General features: G+C 35.7%; 1 protein-coding gene and 1 pseudogene across 11 annotated transcripts in view; one reads left to right on the top strand and one right to left on the bottom strand.

The window, feature by feature from the left end:
- Positions 1-5,152, bottom strand: part of LOC104588727 (PHD finger family protein) — a 37,439-nt gene extending 32,287 nt beyond the window's left edge. For 9 of the 11 annotated variants that reach the window (XM_088887636.1, XM_088887634.1, XM_088887637.1 and 6 more), the window contains exon 1: positions 3,433-5,152. In XM_088887636.1, the coding sequence (XP_088743762.1) occupies positions 3,433-4,828 (1,396 nt within the window). In that variant the 5' untranslated portion in view covers positions 4,829-5,152. The remainder of the gene's footprint in view (positions 1-3,432) is intronic. The other 2 variants (XM_088887642.1, XM_088887641.1) reach the window with 1 other exon arrangement.
- A 16,511-nt stretch (positions 5,153-21,663) lies between these two features.
- Positions 21,664-22,059, top strand: LOC104588743 (non-specific lipid transfer protein GPI-anchored 9 pseudogene; annotated as a pseudogene).
- Positions 22,060-23,754: the final 1,695 nt, after the last annotated feature.

Raw genomic sequence — 23,754 nt, 5'->3', positions numbered from 1 at the left:
AGATACTGTAGCCAAACAAGGGGCTTTGAGACAACATTTGTTTTGGGCAAATTTGTGAAGTCTTGTACTGTTGGGGTGGATCCTACACCCATCTTCTTGTAAACTTCAAGTTGCATTAATAAAATTACATTCTACTGGTCAAATAATAGTTCAGCTCTAATTGAATATTCCACTAGTGCGTAAAATACCTGGGTTTAGCTCCAATTGAATATTTATTAAAAAAAATACCTGGGTTGCATACTGCACCCATCAAAGTTTAGCTTTAGTTTGATATTGGCAATTTTTAGAAGTGCATAGCGCAAAAAAAAACACAGGTAGTTCTTTGCGCCTGAGGCACAAGGTGCAAGCTGTGCAAGGCAAGGTGCATGCCTTTCTGAAGTGAGGCACAGAATTTTTTAAATTGGAAAACAAATACATAAAATGCACTCAAATTAATATACATAAACATAACACATACAGCATATGCAAAGTGAAAATGTAAAAATAAAATTAAACATAACATATAAAACATATTCAAGCACGTGAAAACTTTGAATCTCGTTATTCCTTTCCCAGTCACATTAATTCTTATGAGCCACTTTGTACTGCGCCTCCTTGAGGCAAGTGCAAATAAATCCATGTTAAGGTCTTAAAATCTTAATGTGTACATAAAAAAATGGTTGTCTTGCATTAGGAAGAATGAATGAACAATATTGGTAAAAAAGGAGTTTCAGGACATTTTTTACAAGATAAGGAATTAGGACTAGTTTATAAAATCAATTCTTTAAGTACATACTAAAAATTTAAGACCTTAGCATGGACTTATTTGTGCTTGCCTCAAGGGGCTTGGTTAGGGGGGGTCCATGGAGGGGGTGCACCATGTTTAAAATAGTACAAAGCGCAAAATTTAATACAGACACTAAGCTGAGGTGCAGGCGCACCAGGCACATGCCTTTTTAATGGGGCTGTGCCTGGGCCTAGGCGAGGTGCAGGCCTTCTTGCCTATGCACCTAAGCACACCTTTTCAATAACTAGATACTGGAGGAGACCATGTTACAGCTGTAGCACTTCCTTTTATAAGTAACAGAAATTTATTAATTGAACATGACAATGAAGTATTTCACGAGATTGTGTTGTACATATCATGAGAGTGAAGCCCCTACTATCTCTTCACCACAAAGGAATTTTCTTTATTTATGAGCCCAAAAAATCTGTTGCCTGCTACTCCCTTGTTTAGCCAGAGCATCAGCCAAACTATTGCCTGATCTTTGTACCACTGAATTGTAAGCTGCATGTTCCTTGACCACCATTTAAATTGCCTTATCCCATTCTTATAGGTCCATAGATAGAACAATGTTGCCCCTCATCAACCAGCTGTAGCACTTCCAAGTGATGGAAGATTATGCCAGTCATTGACAGCCCCTAATGACATTTTTTTATAAGGTATAAGCAACAAATATTTCATTAAAAGCACCCAACTGCTAACAAAAGTAAGCAGCTGGCCATGAAGTACAACTACCAAACTGGAGTCTCAATACAGTAAAAATTAAATACAAATAAAAAACAATAAGCAGCCTGTTACAGATTACACCCCGCACCCAGGACAACCCCAAACTAGCTGCTACTCAACACCCCTGCTCCTGCCAAAGAATCCGTCAACACGTTTGCACTTCTAGGGAAGGAAATGTTCAAAGAGGCACCTAGATAGTGCGCCTATCTCATCAGGGTCCTAAACTAGGGATTATTTCATGAGCTTTCATACAATATATTATAGTTTGGCAGTCTCCCTTCACTTCCACATCTTTCATTTCATCAATTTCACACCTTGAACTAAAGCCAACATTTCAGCCTGCAAAGGATTACCATGTCTAATTGGACCTGAAAAGTTGAGGATAATGTTGCCACAATGGTCACTAACCTCCCCCACACCTAAAATCCAGGGCTTACCAAACAGCACCCATCAAAGTTAAATATGAGTTTCTCCACAGCTGGGGCAATTCAATCCGCTACTCTTAGTTGCCTCCTGAACTGGAAATCTGCCACAGCTCGCCAGCCCCTTAAAATATCATTTAGGATAATTCCTTTGAACTTATCACATATTAAAACCCAGTGAGCAACTCTTATCATGGTGAGTTCTTACTTCCTCTGTTTGATTATACTGCTCTCCAAAAATACAGGCATTCCTTTGACTCCACAGCCCCCATAACACTGTTTGTCTTGTACATTGCCAGAATATCTTTTCCCCATGGGTGGAACAGCTCATCAGAGATGATCTAAAAAGGTGTGGAAATTCAGACAGTGCCTCCAAATCTCTTCCAAACAAATAAAACAGGTATTGCCACACCTTAGAAGAGAACAAACAATATAAGAGAATGTAGTTAATGCTTCAAAACTCTTTAAACAAAGAAGAAACACATGAATTGAGAGACCAGTTTTTCTATTTTCTTTGAAGTATACCATAGGTGTTTATAACTTGGTTAACAGCCTCCAAGCTTCTAGGTTAAAGTCAAATTTTGGTTTCGGCCTCAAGAAAGAAGCATATGATAACAGAATACTGACATGGAAAAAAAAAACATATGAGAACAGAAAAGATAAGCAGAAGAAATGGTATAAGTGTTCAAAACATGGAAATTTAGGTCCCATTGCATATGTGTCAGCATTAGTAAGAGAACCCAAATTAGGGAGTGACACTGATAACTACAGAATGCTCCCCCAAAGACCATGTCAGTGGTTTAATGGAGTCTTCTCACAGGCTATCTGAATTTCAAGGTGCAAAGATTCATATCCAAATTCAAGAGAACCCACAGTTATGTTACACCAAAATAACAGTAGTTGTGCTTTAGAAGTCTAGATCCCAACCAATTGCTTCTTATGCTTTTGGGAAATAGTAGACAATAAATTCCTTTCATTTTTTTCTAATAGTTAAATTCCTTTCATTTTGAAGCAAGTATTAAATTGCAACCATCAACAAACCAATTCACAATGTTTTATAACTTTGCCTTGGCAGCATACCCTTTATTTTTTGCAACTCTCCGCCTTGAAAGTCTAGATGATTTTGTTTACCATGGTTGAGACTTAAAAAGAATGACCTAGAGAGTGATTAGGTTGGCAATAGGCTTATAATTCCATCTAGGGATCTTGCCTCATGAGAGATCTGGGATTAAGAGGTAATATACCAAACTAGTGTTGCCTTAAAGATAATATGGTCCCACCATTATCAACTGTTCAAAAGAAATGAGGAAAGGATAGAATCAAACATCTTGTCATAGCTTAGTTTAACCATCTATGTAGTTTGGACCAGATAATATTCAATACATGAAGTTCAGTGTCACAATACAGGTGCACATTTAATGACTACAATGTACAAATTGTTGTTTTGAAGCACCAGTTAAAGAAAAAAAAATTGCAAACATGGTAGAAAAGAAGGGAGCAACTCAAAGCAATAATACATACCATGGCTACAGCGAATGCAAACGCCATACTTCACCTTGCATAAATTGCAAACTAATTTTCTCCGTGTATCCTTTATACTTTCCACATTCATAATTGGCTCCATAATTTTTGTGTCTTTTACATATACCTCAGGCATCCATTGACAACAAAACAAGTGTGCAAACTTCACAGCACCACCACTTTTGCTTTCAACACCGTCCTTGCCCAATGGTTTTAAAGCACCACCCTGTTTTGGGCAAAGCACACAGGGCCTAGAAAATAATCCGTTGCCATTACCAACAGTTCCTTTTCCTAGCAACCCAGTTTTCACATCAGCCTGCTGCTTACACCAAGAACACAACCATGACACGTCCGGAACATTTTGCACGCCATAGCATTTCTGATGAACTGAAGCATTACAAGAACCACAGACCAGCAACTGATTTGACTGTTCCCCAGTTTCGCCCAGGCAACATACGTGGCAGACGAATGAACCCTGTCCTTCCGATGGTCGTGCAACGACCAGTCTCTCTAAGCCTGCATCTCCGCCTAGGAGCTTCCTCTTCTTGGAGGGCCGCTCCGAGGTAAGTAAAATCTTATTCCTGGATCCCAAAAGCCACTCTAAACTAGGCCACAATGGAAAAGAGGACGGCATCACTGAAGAGGTCATTTCTTCTTGTGGCAAAATATCAGCTCCCCCACTGTCAATTTCCATGTATTGCTCTTCCTCCTTTATCTCCTTATCACCCACCTCCTCAGAAACAGGTTCCTCCATCTCCGTATCTTCTGGAACAACCGCCTCTTCAGCAACTGTCCTCGCGTTCTCCAGCTCATTAGCACCAATTGCCGGCTTCACCTCAACTTCAACTGCATTGGCATCAGTTCCAGCGGTGGAAGAAGAATCTACATTTCCTTCCACAGCTTCCCGCACTTTAGGAATAGAAAAACGCGACAAGTCAGCTGCTGAGTAACCAAGAGGAGTCCCCAAAGCAAACAAATTGTCGATATCATTCAACATAACAGGCCTGAAGTAGTCCTCCATCTCTACCCAAATGTTCGAAACCTGTGGCTGTGACACTGCCCCGTGCCCCGAAGCCTTCTTAGCTACGGCCTCCGAATGAGATTTCTTATGCTTCTTCCTACCATCAGAATACTTCGACAGGAAATCAGCCAACCCAACGGGAAGCGTAGAAACCCTAGACGGTGGAACATCGTCAGACTCATAGGGGCAACGCTCGGAGAGCGCCTTCCGAGCCTGCGCGTAGAAATCAATCTCGGCCGGTTGCTGCTGTTGTCGTTTGGCGGGAAATTTGTTGTTGGAAACCCTAGAAACGGGGCAAGGCTTCTGTTCAGTCCCACAACCTCCCTCCGCACCCCTACCCATCATCTTCCGCCGAGAGCATCGGCTTCCAGTCATGGCCGCGACGAGCCAAAACAGTCCATTCCCCCAAACCCTAACCCTAGTAACCTAACCCTAACCCTAGCCCTGGTTACGGCCCTCTCATGCAAAGAAAGACGGAGAGACAGAGCGAGATAGCGAGGGAAAGCGAAGTCGGTGGCGGGAAAATTCGCGAACTAGGGTTAGGGTTTTCTGTTAAATTCTTTTTTTGGTTCCGTTCGGATCCGTCGAAGCGTCAAATTGTTTTTGTTTGTTATCCTCGCCCGTCTGTGTTCGGTTTGGAGAGAGAAGGTCTCGCGTTTTTTGCAGGCAGAAAGGGAGGTTCGTTTTCACGAGATAATTAAAAAATTATTTTCATTACAATTTTTTAATAGCAATATCGTGTACAGATGGACATTGACCTTTTTAACTGTTACACGTGTCTTTTCTACAAATCAATACCTATGACGTGGCGAAACAGCACCCAAACATAACCCGGACACTTCATGGATAAACACGATTAGCCACGTCATTATAACCCACGAGGCCAGAAGGAATTGATCATTGTAGGAAACGCTCCCTTCTCTGTCTCTCTCATCTCATGGTTGAAGCCTGCAGAGTGCAGAGTGAAAACATATTAGGACTTAAGAGAGGAACAAGAGAGAGAAAAAAAAAAAGCGGGAGAAGCGAATAAGGTTTGTGCACGTACGAGACATCTAGAAACAAAAGAGGTGGAAACCAGAAACGGGTTGCGAGTTTGATTCGGGAATATGGGCGAAAGTGCATTTATAAGGAGATGAGGGCGGATGACGGATCGGACTTTAGAGATCTTTTTAAGCAAGTGAAGCGATGTCGTACATGTTTACTAGTTTAGAAGGACAGTGGGTGGACTGTTAACGGCTCAGATTTATTGACCCAGCAGCAGAGCAGCTATGTCTCGGATGATTTGAGGAAGTTGTCTTTTGTGACTACAGTCGCAGCACCACCTTGGCTCTCCAATAAAAAAATGACACGTAAGTCATCATAACCAAATGAATAAATGCTTGAGGGTAAATTCCTAAAACCTATTTATCAAACCCAAAAGCAAATCTCCAAAAACCATTAGAGCAGGTAAGGCTGCGTTTGGTTGCAGTGCAATTTTATTTACACTAGTATGAATGTATGAAGAGTGCAAATGAAAAAAAAATACAGATTCTTATTTAATTTTGTTTTGGGTTTTAATTTATTCTGCTCTGTATCATAATTTTCTTCATTTGTACTGCATTCAAACAAAATAAGCTCGAATTTGAAACAAAAATAGATCAGAATTTACACTCAAATCATTTGCACTGCCATGGTTTTGCATTGCAACCAAACACAGCCTAAGGGTGAGCAAATGGGTGGATTATTCTCCACACCTAACTAACCAATCATAAATTCATGTTGAAGCAACTTTACCCAATTTGTTACTCAGTAAGGTCTCTTTATAAATTATTGGAATCTACCCCAACTTAAGCCGGTTCTAGGGTTTGAGGGTGTACCCTACTTAAACCATTCTCAAGAAATAGCCTTGGTGGAACTAAACTTGAATAACCTTAGCCTGATCATTCTTAGGCCCTGTTCATTTTTCGGTAAGTTACTTACCCGAGTAAATGCAGTTACTTGGGTAAGTATTTCCCATGTTCTTTTGTTTCTCATGTAAATAAAGCAATTACCATTTTAGTCATAAAAAATTATTATTAAAAATGGCATTATCGTCCAATTCAAGTATTGGCAACTTTCTCTTTCCCTGGTCCCCACATAAATCTGAAAAAAAAAAACATGGGATTCTTGGTCAAAGGAAACCAAAATCCCATTGACCAAATTTCCCCCTTTCAAAATCCGAAAAAATAAATAAATAAAGAACACCCCCTCAGATTGGCCTAGATGGGAATCAAACTTGCTTTGAAATAAACCTCTAAATACTTTGAAGATGTAAAGGTTTAAACTCAAGCACTCATATTCACAAACACCATGGTCTCACTTGATCATTTAGCCTAAGTAAACTAATAAACTTCATTCATTTTAATATTTGGATGTGTATAATAAGTAATGTAAAAGTCAATATTTACAATTTCTTTAAAAAAAGGCAACGTTTGCACATTTTAAATTATAATGATAAGTTTTAAAACCTATTATTATTAGTAGTAGTAGTAAAGTCAATATTTACTACTACTACTACTACTACAATTGTTATTATTGTTATTGTTATTATTGTTGTTGTTGTTGTTGTTATTTATCAATGATAAAATTTGTGCTTATGTAATTATGTCATGTGTAAAATTATTAGGTTCCGTTTGGTTTGTAATTGGAATTATAACCAAAATCGGAATCAGAATGGGAATTGGAATCAAAAGACCATTCCCTCAAATGGGGAATGCCCTTAATGGGAATGGGATTCCAATACCATCCAACCAAACAATTAGAATCAGAATAGTCCATTCTGATTTCGATTTTGAACCCCTATTCCCGTGAACCAAACGGGCCCTTAATGTTCAAAAAAAAAACATAACATATATAGCTATTTAATTAGATTCTTAATGTTATCTTTGTTCTAAGTTCCTTTTTTTTGGGGGGGGGGAGGGGGGGGGAGGAAGGGAAAAAAGGAAAATATTCCATCGGTAGACCCTATAACCTCCAAGGCCAAAACCAAAAACCAATATTGAAATTGAGGTTCACAAGATAGGTGATGGTTCCAAAAACCTGGAACCAACCAGATCAATCTATGCTCACCCTAAGGGAAGATCACTTTACTATTCAAAACTTGGAAAAGTTGTAGATACCCCAAATTTTGTTAGCCTTCAAGAAGATATATGAAAAATGCTCATGTGTGCATTACATGATATATTAAACGTTTTTGAATGCCTAAATTACCCTTCTTCAATATGTAATGATCATAGTACTTCACTTTTCTTTTTTGATGGTAAGAAGCTTTTAATTGAAAGAAATCATTGTATTGATCATTTTACTTTAACATTGATGCCACTTATGTAGACAACATTTAAGGGGTATTTGCAACTTTTTGAAGTAACACATCCTATATATTCCTTCATGATAAGGGAGGAGGGTGTTGGAGCTTATCCTTTTTCAATGTTATTCACTTTTCATGCATCAAACAAAATTCATAAAATCCCAACAAACAACATTCAAGAAAACATTTCATGTAAACACTTTTTAAACCATAAATTTATTTCTCTCAAGATTTATAGATCTTAGAAACAACCCTCTTAAGGTTAAAATTGGACTTCCAACATATAAGTAATTATAGGGGTAATTTAGATATCTCACCATAAAATCCTGATTGGGCAATTCATGTTTAACTATGATGTATTAATTTAAAAAAGAAATGCATAAATGCTCCATACAAGGATTATATTCATCAACCCTGAGGCAACTATTAGCTCCCAAAAATGTCTATAAACAAGAAAGGAACAACAAAACTCCCGACAAAAAGACTATATGAGTAGTGAGTTAATTCCTAATAAAATCCAAAAATATATTTATATTAGCCTTGACAATGTTTTTGTTTAAGGTAGAAACCTCCACATTTCATTCTAACCATATAACCTACATGATAGCCAAAGGAAATCACAAACCATATTATTGTACCCTTGTTGGGGAAAATTCCACTTTAGTACCTTGAACTTTGGGGGTAGTGTCAAGTTAATACCCAAACTTGTACTCCTTGTCATTAACCAACTATCAGTTATCTGACCACATGATGACGTGGAACTTAAAATTTTTGAAAATGTCAAAACTACCCTTCAAAAGAAGACATTGTGCATTGTCTTCTACCTTGAGATTGAACGGGTTTGAGGTGTAAAATCATTGAAGTTTTCTGGTTTTTTAATTAATATATAATAATCTCAAACTGTTATTCATTATGTTCTCTCATTCGCCAACAAGGATGGCGGATGTCGAAATTACGGATGAGATAGATATATTGGATTGATGCCTTCTACCTTGGAGTCCATCAATCCATATAAGATCCATCTCTGTTATTCATTCTATTATCAGAAGTCTTGTTTGAAATAATTGAATTACATAGTAGCTCGAGAATTCCATTAAGAAAAGTCATGTTTTTGTGATGTGCAATGAACTAATTGACATGCAAGAAGGAAACTTGAATATACCGCTGAAGGGGATTCAATTCCCGGGTTATGTGCAAGCAATTTACTTGTTTACTAGCAATGAAGTATTGGAACCCATTAAAAGGAGAATAAAAGACAAACTTTCAAAAGGCAATAAATTGTAAAATTTAGATAAGACCATATCCAAAAAGCTTCAATGAAAATTCAAGTGCCCTTGAACACAAATGGAAACAATTGTAGATCAAACAAAGAGAGGTAGGACAAAGGGAAAAGCAACAAACAAAGAAGGGAGTGGTTTAGTATTTTAGTAACCATGAGCTCTGAGTAGAGAGTTACAAAGATGGGAATATTAGTAACCTGGGAATTCGCGGAATAGATTATAAATCTTGTGAGGTTTTACATCTCCAGGAAGCCCTACAATGAAAAGGGCTCTAACCTCTTCTTGTCATGTTGGAAAATTGCCAATGCTTATGGTTCGAGACTCCGATGTCTAGTCCATGTCTGCAATAACTAAGGTACCAAAATTCCGTTCTCTTTAAATTTTCAATGTCATAGTTTGTAGGATGTTGGTACAAATGAGGCAACTCCCTAGGGTTTCATACAATTGAAATTGGACGTTGAGCCTAATCTCGAATAGTTGGATTGATCCTGGAGGCTGGAGCAATGTCAGAGCTGGTTGATTATTGGCTTGCCACTTCTTTTGTGGTAGTTGAGCCCAATCACAGTCTCTGCCTCCACTCTAAATCCTCCCCCTCCCAAAAAAAAAAAGCAAAAAACCCTAAGTTTCAATTAATAAAAAACTCTAAGTTTCAATAACCCAAAGAACTCTCTATCGATAATCTCCTTTGTTCTGTCATGGTAAGTCTTGTCTAATCGCTTACATCATTCAATCTGGTTCTTTCTCCGAAATCAACCTCTCAATTTTCACCTATCTCAGTCGTTGCTCATTGTTATATTCAATTAGTCTCTCAAGTAATTCTTGCAAACTATGATCGAATGAGCCTTAATTGAATAAAATCAATTTCCTTATTTGTTTTTTCAAAGATTAATGCAGTACAAAGGACCAAAAAAACCTTTGTAAATCTTAAAAAAAATCCACGCACTTAAGGGAATAAGGGTTTAAGGGGTCAGATTCTAGGGTTTTAGATTGTTGAACCTCCATGGACGACCTTGAAAAGGCTATATTGATAAACTTTGATGAGTACATACAATAGACTCAATTCTAAAATCCCACATTTCGGCTTACTATAGCCAAGTGAGAGGGGTCCCATCGATCTATCGTTTCTATGCTACGGTTGATGTTCTCAACAACAAAGCCTAGGTTCTCTTTATCTCAAAAAAGAGATCAAATACCAATCATAAGAAAATTAAATGATAGGTGAAGGGAGTTTTGTCCTTTATATGATGCTTAACATCTGTTAATGATTTTGGACCAACTTGACACTTTTTGAAAGTTTGGGTACTGCAATGACACGTTTGAAAGTTCGAGTACTAACTTGGGAGAACATCCACACAAATGAATGCCTCTTTGATAATGAGAATAGACCTTATCGAAAAAAGTCACAAAACAAAAGTATGTGGTTTGAAGATTGAAATTGCTTATAGAGAGGGCAAAAGCAATTGCTAATATCCATTATTATCTTTGAAAGGTTATCCTTTATCAATCACTTATCTAATACTTCAACCTATACCACATAAAAAAAACCCTTGTAAGGTGTTAATTACCTCCTAAACAACCTTATGAGGAAAATAAACTCTTTCACCATTAGTTATACAATGACTTCATTGAGAACACACCTAAATGTCACTACTTCCAAGTCCCGATGTCTTGCTCCATTGGGTTGCACCTTTGATGATGCAGCATGGTTCAACTTTAATCATTAAAGTTGGGTATGATTGGTGTGTCCGGAAGCGTGTCGTTAATTAATTCGGAACACTAGTTTCAATATTTATAAATTTTTCCGATTTTTAAAATAACTATAAATGCAGTTAGTGGTTAGAAAGGGGTCGTATCCACAGGGAAGCGAGGGAAAAATTGTTACGTATTTCAATATGGACAAAATAACATGACTGGAGATTGCAGAAACACAAAATTTAATTAATTAAACTAGAATCCATTAAAATAAAATTCTAACAATATTAAAAATGAAACATGCAAAAAGATAAATAAATGACAAAAATAAATAAATAAATAAATAAAAACTAAATAGAAAGTCAGCAACTCGGTCCGAGGTAGAAGTCTCTGGATCTATCCTTTGACCCACAAACTTCTCGAGGTAGGCCTTCTGTCTTACCTGGTCGAATTTCAGATCTGCAAAAAGGAAGACAAACATTGAACTAGATAAAAGTAAATTGCAGAAATAAAAATAAGGAGTGGAAATTAAAGAATGGAAAGCAAATCTCAAACTAATGGAAAATTGGTTGGGATCCGAATCTAGAGGTGGCAGTAGTGGTTAGGCGAACTGCAAGCAGGAACCCTTCATCTTGCCTGGGTGTTCTCCTCTTCCTCTACCCTTGAACTTCTTAAGAATAGCCTTCTGTTTTACTTGGGAGAAGAATCCAACCCCTTCTCAGGACCCCTTGGGTCCTTTTTATAGAGAGGGGTGGATAATACTAAGATTAGAGAGAATGAGGGGGGCGATAGTTGGGCAAAAATATGGGCGCCATAGGGTTTAGAATGGAGGGTTATGATTGTTCTAAGGTGATCCTAAGGTTGATAAGAGAAGGAGAGGGCGCCCAATATTTTGTAGGGCTTTGATTTGGGCACCTAGAATTGGATGGTGGAGATTTAGGCGCCTAGGGCTGAAAGGTAGAGATTAAAAGGAGTGAGTGGCGCCCTAGGGTGAATGGCTGAGATATAGAGTGAAATAGAGCGTTGAGATTTAGTGGCTAAAGGCTAAATGGTGAGGAATAGAAGTTAGGTGGCATCATAGGGTTAGAATGCACTCCAAAGAGGGTGCCCTAAAATGGAAGGTAGAGATTATATGTTAGGAAGGGATGAAAGGTGAGGATTTAGCAGTTAGGGGTGGCTAAGGTTTGTTAGAGATGAAAATAATGAGTGGAGAGGCGCCCTAGGGTTTGGTAGGGAGAGGAGAGTATGTTAATATAGTAGGAGGGGCGTCATTTTGGGTTTAGCAGATAGGAAGTGCCCTACAAAGTTATCTATGATCTATTCTTGTTTCTATCACTGATGTTCAAACCTTAATCTCAATTCCTTTGATCTTCAAAGCTACTTTATATAGCATAGTTCCGGGGATTTTGTGATTGTGTTACTATTAAATTTTCTTTTATCAATTTATGTTTCTATTTAATCCTACATGCCTTATTTGTCTACTTTCTCGAGATCAATGTTGTCTTGATGGTTCTTGACTGACATGCACAAGATGATTTCTCTTCTATGTTAAAATTTGCTTTGTTTTCTTCGTTGGAATTGGTGTGTAAAAGTGCTCCACTATGCTCTGCTTTAGGTAAAAAAAATAAAACAAAATTGGTTGTGAGTCTTTGAGTGAAAGAATGATGATTCAACCAAGTTCAAAAGGATTAAACACTTCATTCCTTTCCTATTGTCTAGAGATGAAGCACGCACATGTATTCTACTAGGCCTTGTACGTATTAGATCACAATTTGTATGTTGTCTCATTAAATAAAGAATTGAATGGTGATTATAAATAAAATTTGTAACTTTTCAACCTTCCTCGATGAGTTTAGCGAAAGTTTTGAAATATCTTTCAACATTAATTCAATACAGTGAATTGCATATGGAGTCCAATTAAGTGCTTTCTCTTAATAACTTTTCTGCTTTTCTTGTATGCACTTCCATTGTTCATGATTATTTGAATGACTTTTTCTACTCCAACTTATTAACAACTTTATCAATCAATTTATACAAATAATTTATGTCATGTGTCTTTCTTAAGGCATCAACTAACTTATGAAAAATTGTTTGTCCATCACAATAAACCATGAAATTAATGATGGACAATCTTTTAGGCCCTATCCAATCATCACACATGATGGTAAGTTAATATGTATTACCTTTTTGAAAATAAGAGTAGAAATACTATTTAAGTTCTTCAACTTTTTCATCAAGAAAAGTACCCATAATATCATATGGTGTAGGGCCTTTATCTCCTTTCCATGTTGATGCTATCTCATCAATAATTATTTGATAATATGGGGATGTGGTAACATGTGTTAGTATGTGATTGTAAAATAGGAATTTTGCAATTGACTTATTGGCATTAAATTTATAACCTTTTCCTGAAGAAGCCCCTTTATAGTATTCCTTTAGGCTGCATTTGGAAGGAGTGTAAATTCTAGTTCAGTGCATTATTGCACTCCGGTCCAGAATTGCATGTGTTTGGAAGTAGTGTAAAAAAACCTATATTATCGATGGAAATTTGCAAACACTCGATGATTTACATCGATTTAGCGGTGGAAAACTACATCAGTTTTTTCGAAGTAAAAAATCATGCCCTATTTCATCGAGGGAAATAGAAAAGGAGTTTACGCTCTTCCATCGGCACGACACTCTAAGATTTGAGCAACGACTATTCTCAGATTTGAGATCTGTGGAGTTCAAAACATCCACCAATAGCCTTGAGGAGTTCGAGCGTCAGCGTTTAAGTCTGCGTTGAGATCTGAACAACGAACCTCTTCTTTGTTAAAAGTCTACGTTAAAGTTGGTGAGAGAACAATGAACCTTTTCATTTCTCCATCCGATTTACTAAATAGATATTGATCAAGTGTTATTTTGTTCTTTTATTTAGTTTTTCTCTTGTTCAAAGCTCTTCACCATCATCATTTTTAGATCCCGTTCAACATGTCTCTGAAAGTGAAAGTAAGATTTCTCCAGTACCTGATTTTCATTTTCTCAATAAGATCTGTAGTTTTTATGGATTTGGGAAATTTTCCCATATCTTGTAGTAACATTTATAGATGTATATGTTTTTTTATCTATTCAACATTTCCCCTACATTTTGTAGTTATTATTAGATCTATAAAATATTTCATTTGTATCCCCTGCATTCGAGTTCGCGGCATCCAACAATGAAGCAGAATACGAGGCGTTGATAGCTGGACTAGCCTTGGCCAGAGAAGTAAAAGCCAAGCATATCGTTATCTGCAATGACTCCCAGCTCGTGGTCAACCAGGTCACTGGCGAATACGAAGCTCGCGAGCCAACCACGGTCGCCTACTTAGCCAAAGTCAGAGAGACCTTGCTCAACTTCCAGTCACACTTCATCAGGCAAATCCCGAGGTCGGAGAACGCTGAGGCTGACGCCCTGTCCAGGTTAGCTAGCACCAACGATATCACCATGAGAACCGTGTACATAGAGGACCTGCCTCGTCCTAGCATTCTTGGGGGGGCAGAGGAGGTCGCTCCTGTCGTTCAAGCAGAGCTGAGCTGGATTGGCCCGCTCACAAGCTTCTTGTTACATGGGACCCTCCTTGCAGATCGCAATGCGACCAGAAGGGTAGAGCGCTAGGCATCCAAATACATCATAATAGACGAACGACTGTACCGAAGATCCTACATGCTCCTCTACCTCGATGCCTGCGACCTACCAAAGCCGAGCTCATACTCCGCGACACTCATGAGGGTTTGTGCGGCGAACACATGGGGGGCAGGGCCCTCGCCCAAAAAGCACTAAGATAGGGGTATTATTGGCCAACAATGAAGGCAGATGCCGTCGAGCTCGTCAGAAAATGTGACAAATGCCAGAAGCATGCCAATATCCACCACCAACCTGCTGTCGACCTCAAGTATCTCACCAGCCCGTGGCCTTTCACACAATGGGGCATTGACATACTTGGACCGTTCTTGCCAGCGGCAGGCCAGAGGAAGTTCTTAGTAGTAGTAGTGGATTACTTCACCAAGTGGGTAGAAGCTGAACCTCTTGTAACAATCACAACCCGGAATGTCCAAAACTTCTTTTGGAAGAACATTGTGTGCCGCTTCGGGTTACCTTGGGTGCTGATTTCTGACAACAGCAAACAGCTCGAGGACATCAAATTCCAGAACTGGTGCCAAGACATGGGAATCCGATAGAATTTCACTTCAATCGCACACCCTCAAGCAAACGGTCAAGCAGAAGTCACAAACAGAGCCATCCTCCGCGGACTGAAGGCACGTTTGGACCGAGCTAAAGGATTGTGGGCGGATGAGCTACCCAGTGTTATATGGGCTTACTGAACCACGGAGAAAACCGCCACAGGAGAGACTCCCTTCAACCTCACCTACGGCACCGAAGCAATTATCCCGGCAGAAATCGAAGTACCTACGCTGCGACTGGAAGCATACAATGATGAGACGAATGAAAACGAGCTACATACCAACCTCGATCTCCTCGACGAAGTAAGGGACCTCGCGTACATCAGGACTGTAGCTTTTGAGTAGAGAGTAGCTCGGTAGTATAATGCCAGGGTCAAGAAGCGAAACCTCCGCGTCGGCGACCTGGTCCTGCATAAAGTTATGGTACCTGAGCCCGGTGCTGGCAAGCTCGGGTCCAACTGGGAAGGACCTTACCGAGTGAAACGAGTGCTCGGGGAAGGAACATACGAGCTCGAAACCCTCGAAGGAAGACAAGTACCTCGGGCCTGGAATATTGTCAACTTAAGACAGTATTGCCTGTAACAACTGAGCAAGCTACGAGCCACTCCCAGAGCCTAAGGGCCAAGATGCCATGCTAACATGGTCTCGACACTAAAAGACCCTGCCGCCTATTCGGCACAGGTGAACTCTAGGAGAACAGGCTATAAGCCGCTCCTCCAGCCTAAGGGCTAAAATGCCAAGCTAATGAAAGACCCTGTCACCACATAAGACCTTGCCGCTTCATCGGCATAGGCTAAGTATTTGTAATGCCTAAGGCGCAGGCAGCTCGGGTACGAACCTTGTGGTGCGTAGCCCGCCCTGGCATGCAACAAGTTGAACCTGCTAAGGACAACCAATGTCAACTCAAACCGGGCGCAGACTGGTCGGACACATACCCTACTATGTTACTCACCTCGGTGTACATAAGGCAACCCCTACTAAGTATTGGAATACAGTTTAGGGTCACGACAGTTGAGGAACCCTCACTTCGGGTAATTAGCCTGATAGCCTAACAGTTCAGGATAAAATGATCACTTCAGCAAGTAAAGAAAATTGCACAAGCGTTTAGTGAAGTGAACTTTTTATTATGAAAATTTCATTACAAAAGGTTTTGTTACAAGAAAAAGAATAAGAGAAGATTAAGCTTGCAAATACAAGGACTCAGCTATTTTGGAGGCTCGTTGTCTTTGCCAGGGGCCTCCTCGGGGGAGGTAACCGGGCCAGCAGCCTCTGCTTCATCGTCGGCGCCTTCGCCCTCAGAGTCTGGATCATCAATCGACTGACACACTATGTCATCGGTGATCCGGGAAGTGGTGATGGCGCTTGTGTCCAGACCGGGGTAGAGGTGTCTAATCAGCCACCGGCTGTGCTTGAAGCCCTTGCGGTAGGCCTCGGTCATCACATCATCAAATCCTAAAGACTGGACGTAGTCGATAACTGCTTAAACCTTAGTCTCCTTGAGGGGCCTATCAGTTAGCCATGCATCAACAGCCCTTGCCTAGTTTAAAAGTGATATGCTATCTTTTCTGTATAAGTTTGAGTCATAGGTGCACCAAATAGGTACCAATTCCAACCCCATGGGATTTTGCCCATGTTTTCTCCACAAGTTCTCTTTCCATCCCAAATCTCCACAACTATTTTTGAATCTAGGCTTTGCTCATCATCCATGGTAATCCACTCCCGTGCGGCCATGCCCCTTCTTTAGAGCAAGATATCCTTTTCCATGCTACAAGATGGAATCCCTTCTCATCATTTAGATCATCCCACAGAGATTCCCATCTAATCTTCAAAGTATCATTTAGTCTATGCAGCTTATGATATTACGTTATTTATGCTCTAGTGTATGGAGTAAGTTATAAAGAGGTAAAAGTTAATTTTTTGAGAAAATAGATGATCAAGTAGTGTTCTGTCCAAAATATAGATGTCCCTTGCTGGATTGAGAAGTTGAGGAATGAATTGCTTTACATAAAAGGAAGTATCCAAAGTTAAGAATAGCATGCCCAATGAATGTCAGAAAGAATGTTCTGATGGAAAATTTACAGCTAAATCATTATATCTGTTGCTGGTGAGAAATGTGATTGGAAGGTACAATAGAGCAGGGTATGAGGTGACCCCATTACTCTGAGGGTTGATCAGAAAAACTTTGTTTGGTGAGGTAGCTTGTCCAATCTGCTCCTTGTTTAGCTACTGCATCTACTTGGTTGTTGCAGATCATTTAACCCAACTATCGGACTTGATCATTTAACCCAACTATTGGCTGTTGCAGATCATTTGGACTTTTTTATATATTGGTATTTCATAGATGTTTTTCTTGATTATTTTGGACTTGATTTCAAAGTATGGATAAATGGTAGACGACTTGATTATTTTTCTAAGGCTAGTCAGAAATGGTAGCATTTATGGACTTGATTACAAGTGTCCAGAAGTTGTAGATATTTGGTATCTGAAGCCTAGCCTCAAATTATTTTTCTTGTAAAATATCCCCAATCAAATTCCTGCGTCTAAGTTAATGAGGATAGCATACACGTTGTCAATTTAAATTATATAAGGAGGCTAGAATGTTTCTGGACTGTACATTATAGCCTCATGGCTAATTAAGTTATAGACACGAATTTTTATGGACTATACATTTAATTGGTAGCATACACGTTGTCGACACCACAGGTTGTATTTTTGGCACAATGTATCTGCATCTACAGTGCTTGATTATGTTTTACATTGGTGTATTCTACCAAATGGTAGCAAAAGTACACCGTATATTTTACATCTTCGTGCCAAACATAAAAAGTGTAAATTAGACATGCAAAAACAAACCGGTTTCACTTTTTTTAAACCAGTGGAATGTAAAAATACACCTTGCAATTTTGTATTTACACTCCTTCCAAACGCAACCTTAATTTATTCTGCCCCGCATCTTGACGTTTGTACATATATGGATTAACTTCCTCAACACTTAGAGATTGTCATTCTAATCTTGATTGTTTCTTGGAAAAGCTAAATTTACTTAACAACTCTTTCACGGAGGATTATCGTGCTATTATACTTTGGCTTTTATTCAATGATGGTTGTGATGAGCCTCCTACCTTCTCCATGTTGCTTTTTTAGTGCCATTTTAATACAAAAATTTTCTCACCATGTCTATTTACACTTTGATAACGATGATATATAAATAAGATTTATCTTATTATGCATGAACAATATGTAAAATTTATATATGCATAAACAAATTACATATATAAACAATTTGTATTAATGATAAACTTGATTTCACTGAATTATTTTATTATATTATATATATATGCTTTTTTCATTGTTATAATTATGGGTTTATATCACTTTATTTTAGCTTTTCATAATTTTCATTTTGATTTTTTTATTATTTTCTAAATAATATTTATTCATTTATATAAATAATATCTATAATTTTTAAATTATATAAATGTTTTTAAATAATTAACACTTTATTTTAGATTTTATGATTTTAATTTTTAATATAATTATAATTATAATTTTTTATTTAATTATTTAGTATATTTATATAAATGACAAGTGTGTTTTCATTGAATTATTTTATTAAATACTAGTGGGGTTCTGTGCGATGCACGGAATTTATGGATTTACTAAAATCTACCCTATAGTTAAAATTTTACTAAAACACCACTTATAATTTGCAATGGATTTAATCAATCTTCCATTAGATGATAGTATTGACCCTAATGTTCATTTAAATAAATGTAATCAAAAGATAATAAAAATAAGATACCATTTTTGCCCTTTATAAGACATGGGTAACCACTCTATTGGTTATATTTGGTTAATTTTGTTTTTTGTACAAAAAAAAGTGTTAGGGGTATTTTTGAAATAAAAAATCATGGGCCTAATGGTAAAACAAACACTCCTTGATGAAATGTTGATTAAGTAAATAAGTTATAAAATACATGGGATGTTTTAATAAAATGAAAACTATGAGGTAGGTTGAAGTAATTATGTAAAACTATAAGATATGTTCTAGTAAATGACCCTAATAGAATCACATAAGAGTATACAATTGTTTTATATTTTCATATTTTTAAATAATTAATAATTATTCATATTTTATATACTACTTTTAATAAGTTTTTACAATACAAAAATAACAATAATTAATTTCAGTTAGGTTTATTCATCAAACTGATGAAACCGGCCAACCCGATCAACTCGACCCGACTTGGTCGATTTTATAGTATTTTAGGTCAACTTTGGTTAAAAAATTTACCAATTCGACCAAGTTGGATCAATTTCACTTTGGCCATTTGTAAACCAACCAAAATCGAATGACCTAACCATGAATATATATTAATATTTTATATTTTAAATATAATTTTTAGTATTGAAAAGTGGAAAAATTATCATATTTCTTAGTAAAAAATGTTTTATATCATAAGTCTTATTTCTTAATTTACTTTTTAATAATTGCACGATAATTTTTAAAATTAAATTAAATTTTTAAGTTTTAAATTGTTTGAACCAACTGACCAAATAAAAAAATCGACCCAAACCGATACAACTTGAGTGGGTCGGTTTTCACAAAAGGTCGGTCGATTTCAGCTGACCAACTCCCCAACCCGACCAAGTCATTTTGGTTGGCTAAAAAGCCTACGACCAAACCGAACCAACTCATTAACACTCATAATTCTAGCTAAATTAATAGTCTCTTCTATGATAATTAATAATTGTTTAGTATCCAATAATTATTGAAAATTTATAGCAAAAATACACAATTATTGAAAATATATTAATAACCAAAAAAATATAATAATACAAAGATACATTAAGTGCTAAAAATATATTAACTTAGTCAATAAATAGTATAATCTCAAATAAAAGTTTAATCTCTAATAAATATTAATCAACAAGTTATAACAAAAATACAATAAATTAAACTTAAAAATTTCACTAATAGTAGTTTAATCTCCAATAATTATTGAAAGATTTCTATTAAATAACGAAGGAAAATAAATTTATACATAATCATTGAAAATACATTTATCACAAAAATAATAAATAATTACTGAAATACAATAAATATTAATTTTAGTATATATAATTATATAATAAATACAGATGAAGAGTTTAAAATTATTATTAATAAATATTATTTTTTTTGAATTTATTTTCTTGAATTATTATTTGATATAAGGGAAATTAGTTATTTAAAATATTATGTAAAAATATTAAATTATTATTAATTTCAATATTATGTTAAAATTATTTTTCTATACTTTTCATAAAATTTTTAAATTTATTACATAATTTCTTTATTTTAACTGTTTAAAATCTAATTATGTTAAATATTTTGTTATTTAAAATACCCAGTTATTTAAATAATTAAATAATATGTAAAATATTTAAATACTTAATTATTATGTTATAATTATTTTTCTACTTTAAAGAAAATTTTTGAATTTATTAAATAATTTCGTTATTTTATCTATTTAAAATCTAGTTATGATAAATATCTAGTTATTCAAATATTTAAATAATTTATAAAATATTTAAAATCTTTAGTTATTTTAATTTTGTTTATTTAAAGCTTTTACATATTGTTAAATGTTTGAAAAACATTGAAATTTTGGATCTAGAAAAATATAATTTAAATTGTTAGTAAATAATTTCGTGATATATTTCATAAAAATATAAAATTATTTATTAGATAATTTCGTTATTTAACTATTTAAAATATAATTATGGTAAATTGTTAGTTATTTAAATATTTATATATTTTATGAAATATTTAATTTTTTTTGTTATTTGAATTTATTTATTTGTGGCTATTATATATTATTAAATATTTGAAAAGCATTTAATTTGATAATCCGAAAAGCATAATTTAAATTGTCCGTACATAATTTCATTATATATTTTTTAAAATATAAAATTATTTTTTGTGTTTTTAATAAATATTTTAATTTTATTATATAATTTTGTTAGAATATTTAAATATTTCTTAAATTTTTTAATCCATACTTTCTTTAGATAGATATAGATAAAAAGTAGGGGAGAGGATAAATAAGAATTAGAGATAATTTAGGAGAGAAACTCTCTACTAAATTAGAGATAATTGTGGAAATAAATTGGAATTAGAGATAGTTTTGGAGAAAGTGAGGGAGGTAGTTTAGAATAAATTTTAGTGGATAAGAGATTATTTAGGTTATTGGGAAAGTATAATATCGTAAATGTTCTAATATAATTGTTTATAAGGTGTTTTAAGGAAATCTTTTATTATATCTATTAAATAAAATGTGTAAGGTTGTATCAATACATCTTTACCGATACATAAACATGTATTAATACTTTTGAAGAAAAAGAGAGAATAACGGCTACGGAAAGCAGTTTTCTTGTTGGATCATAACTTAAAACTCGCACCAGATTCCTTCCCGTATATAGAAAACCTATAACCATCCTAACCATCTTCCTCTTTAAAAGAAGAACAACAGTTTGAAACCCTCATTGTGTTTCTTTTTTCTCCCCTCTCCCATCCTCAATTTCAATCTTCTCCAAGTGTTTGACGGTTTGTTTTCATGGAAGCCAATCAATCAAAGCTCTCATTGTCGTTAATTCTACTATTATCTTCTTCATTGGTCTTGGTGGGTTTCTCTCAAAAACTTGGAGGAAATCGTTTTAACGTTCCAATGGATTGCTTGGAGAAGCTCCTCCCCTGTGAATCATACTTGAAGCCTCCAGTGTCACCACCGTCGTCATGTTGTGTTCCATTGAAGGAGATGATTAAGGATGACCCGAATTGTTTGTGCTCTATCTTCAACGACGTCGACCTTTTAAAGAGTCTCAACGTAAGCCAGAGTGATTTACTGGAGCTTCCAAAAGCATGTGGAGCCAATGTTGATATAAGCATTTGCAGTAAGGCAGTTGCCCCTATCACAAACTCACCAGCAACTGCATCTAACGGTTCTTCCTCGAGCAAGTCCACCAATATTCCAGCTTCTAAGAGCTTAGCTTTTGGGATCTATCTTTCTGGTGCATGGGGCTTCTTTGCTATATTTACATCTTTAGTTTTGTTAGTATTCTAGGTACAGTAGTTCTACTGTAATAGGTTCATGAACATTCTATTTTGCAAATGAAAAGATTTCATTTCACAAACGGATATAAGTTAACCTGTTGTTTTAATAAAATTGATATTATAAGTGAGTCATTTGTTAATTTTATAAGGACGCGTGGCTTATAGTTACATTAATTTTATCATAATATTTGTCTTAAAAATTTAATTTTGGTTAAAGTAAAAATTAAATTATAATTTTAGAATTCATATTTATATTAATCACAACTAAATACATTTACTTTTTTTTTATTTATATTGTCTAGTTGCATAGATTTCAACATTTCACATTAAAAATGAGAATCTCATTTCAATTGGTAAAAGAACATAAGGAATTTAAAAATCTCAAACCTTATCTATCTTTACACAAGGTCAACATTCTTCATAAGTCATGTATTTCTTATGAAATCTAATTTCGATTATTATCAAACCAAATCGATAAATAAGTAAGCGTTAACCATATCCAATACACCATGACATATTTTATCTTTCAAATTTTCAAGGTTTAAAATATTATCATGACACACCCGAGTGAATCGAATAATATCGTAAATGTTCTAATATAATTGTTTATATGGTGTTTTAAGGAAATCTTTTATTATATCTATTAAATAAAATATATAATTAAAAAAGTAACAAATAAAATGTGTAAGGTTGTCTCAATACATTTTTACCGATATATAAACATGTATTAATACTTTTGAAGAAAAAGAAAGAATAATGGCTACGGAAAGCAGTTTTCCTGTTGGATCCGTTGTGTTGAAGAAATAAAATCCTCCAGTGTCACCACTGTCGTCATGTTGTATTCTGTTGAAAGAGACGATTAAGGATGACCCGAATTGTTTGTGCTTTGTCTTCAATGACGTTGACCTTTTAAAGAATCTCAACATAAGCTAGAGTGATTTACTGGAGCTTCCAAAAGCATGTGGAGCCAATGTTGATATAAGCATCTGCAGTAAGGCAATTGCCCCTATTACAAATTCACCAGCAACTGCATCTGACGGTTCTTCCTCGAGCAAGTCCACCAATACTCCAACTTCTAAGAGCTTAGCTTTTGGGATCTATCTTTCTAGTGGATGGGGCTTCTTTGCTATATTTACATATTTAGTTTTGTCAGTATTCTAGGTACAACAGTTTTACTGATCAGAATTATGTCTAGAAGAGTGTGGATAGGTTACTAAAATGATTGTCATGACTATATGTTTTTTTTAATGGATTACTAGTGGAATGGCCCGTGCGATACGTAGGATTTTTGATATTGATGGTGATGTTTGACTATGCTTTTATATATCGGGTATAGATTTGTAATTCATGTTATTTTCTTCAATTTTTATGATTTTCTATATTTTTTTTGTAATTTTTCTATGTATTTCTTTATTTTTTATATTTTATATTATTTTCTTCAATTTATGTGTTTTTTCATAATTATTTTGCAATAACATATATATAATGGGAAAAATAGAAAGTTGAGGGTAAAGTTGGAAAGTAAAGTTAGAGTGTTTTGACCAAACCAATTGTACCATTCTCATTTTTTATTATGACTAGGCTGAATGAGTCAATGGTTGAACCACTCGAGTCGAATGGTTTTTTGACCAAATGGTGGGTTTCTTACAAACCAGACCTGAAATCTTAATTGCATAATGGTTTAAACGATTCAACTGACGGGTTG

This window comes from Nelumbo nucifera, chromosome 5 (genome assembly GCF_055504915.1).
Source record: "Nelumbo nucifera cultivar China Antique chromosome 5, China Antique-T2T, whole genome shotgun sequence".
Taxonomy (NCBI): Eukaryota; Viridiplantae; Streptophyta; class Magnoliopsida; order Proteales; family Nelumbonaceae; genus Nelumbo; species Nelumbo nucifera.
This window is presented reverse-complemented; position numbering and strand designations above follow the sequence as displayed.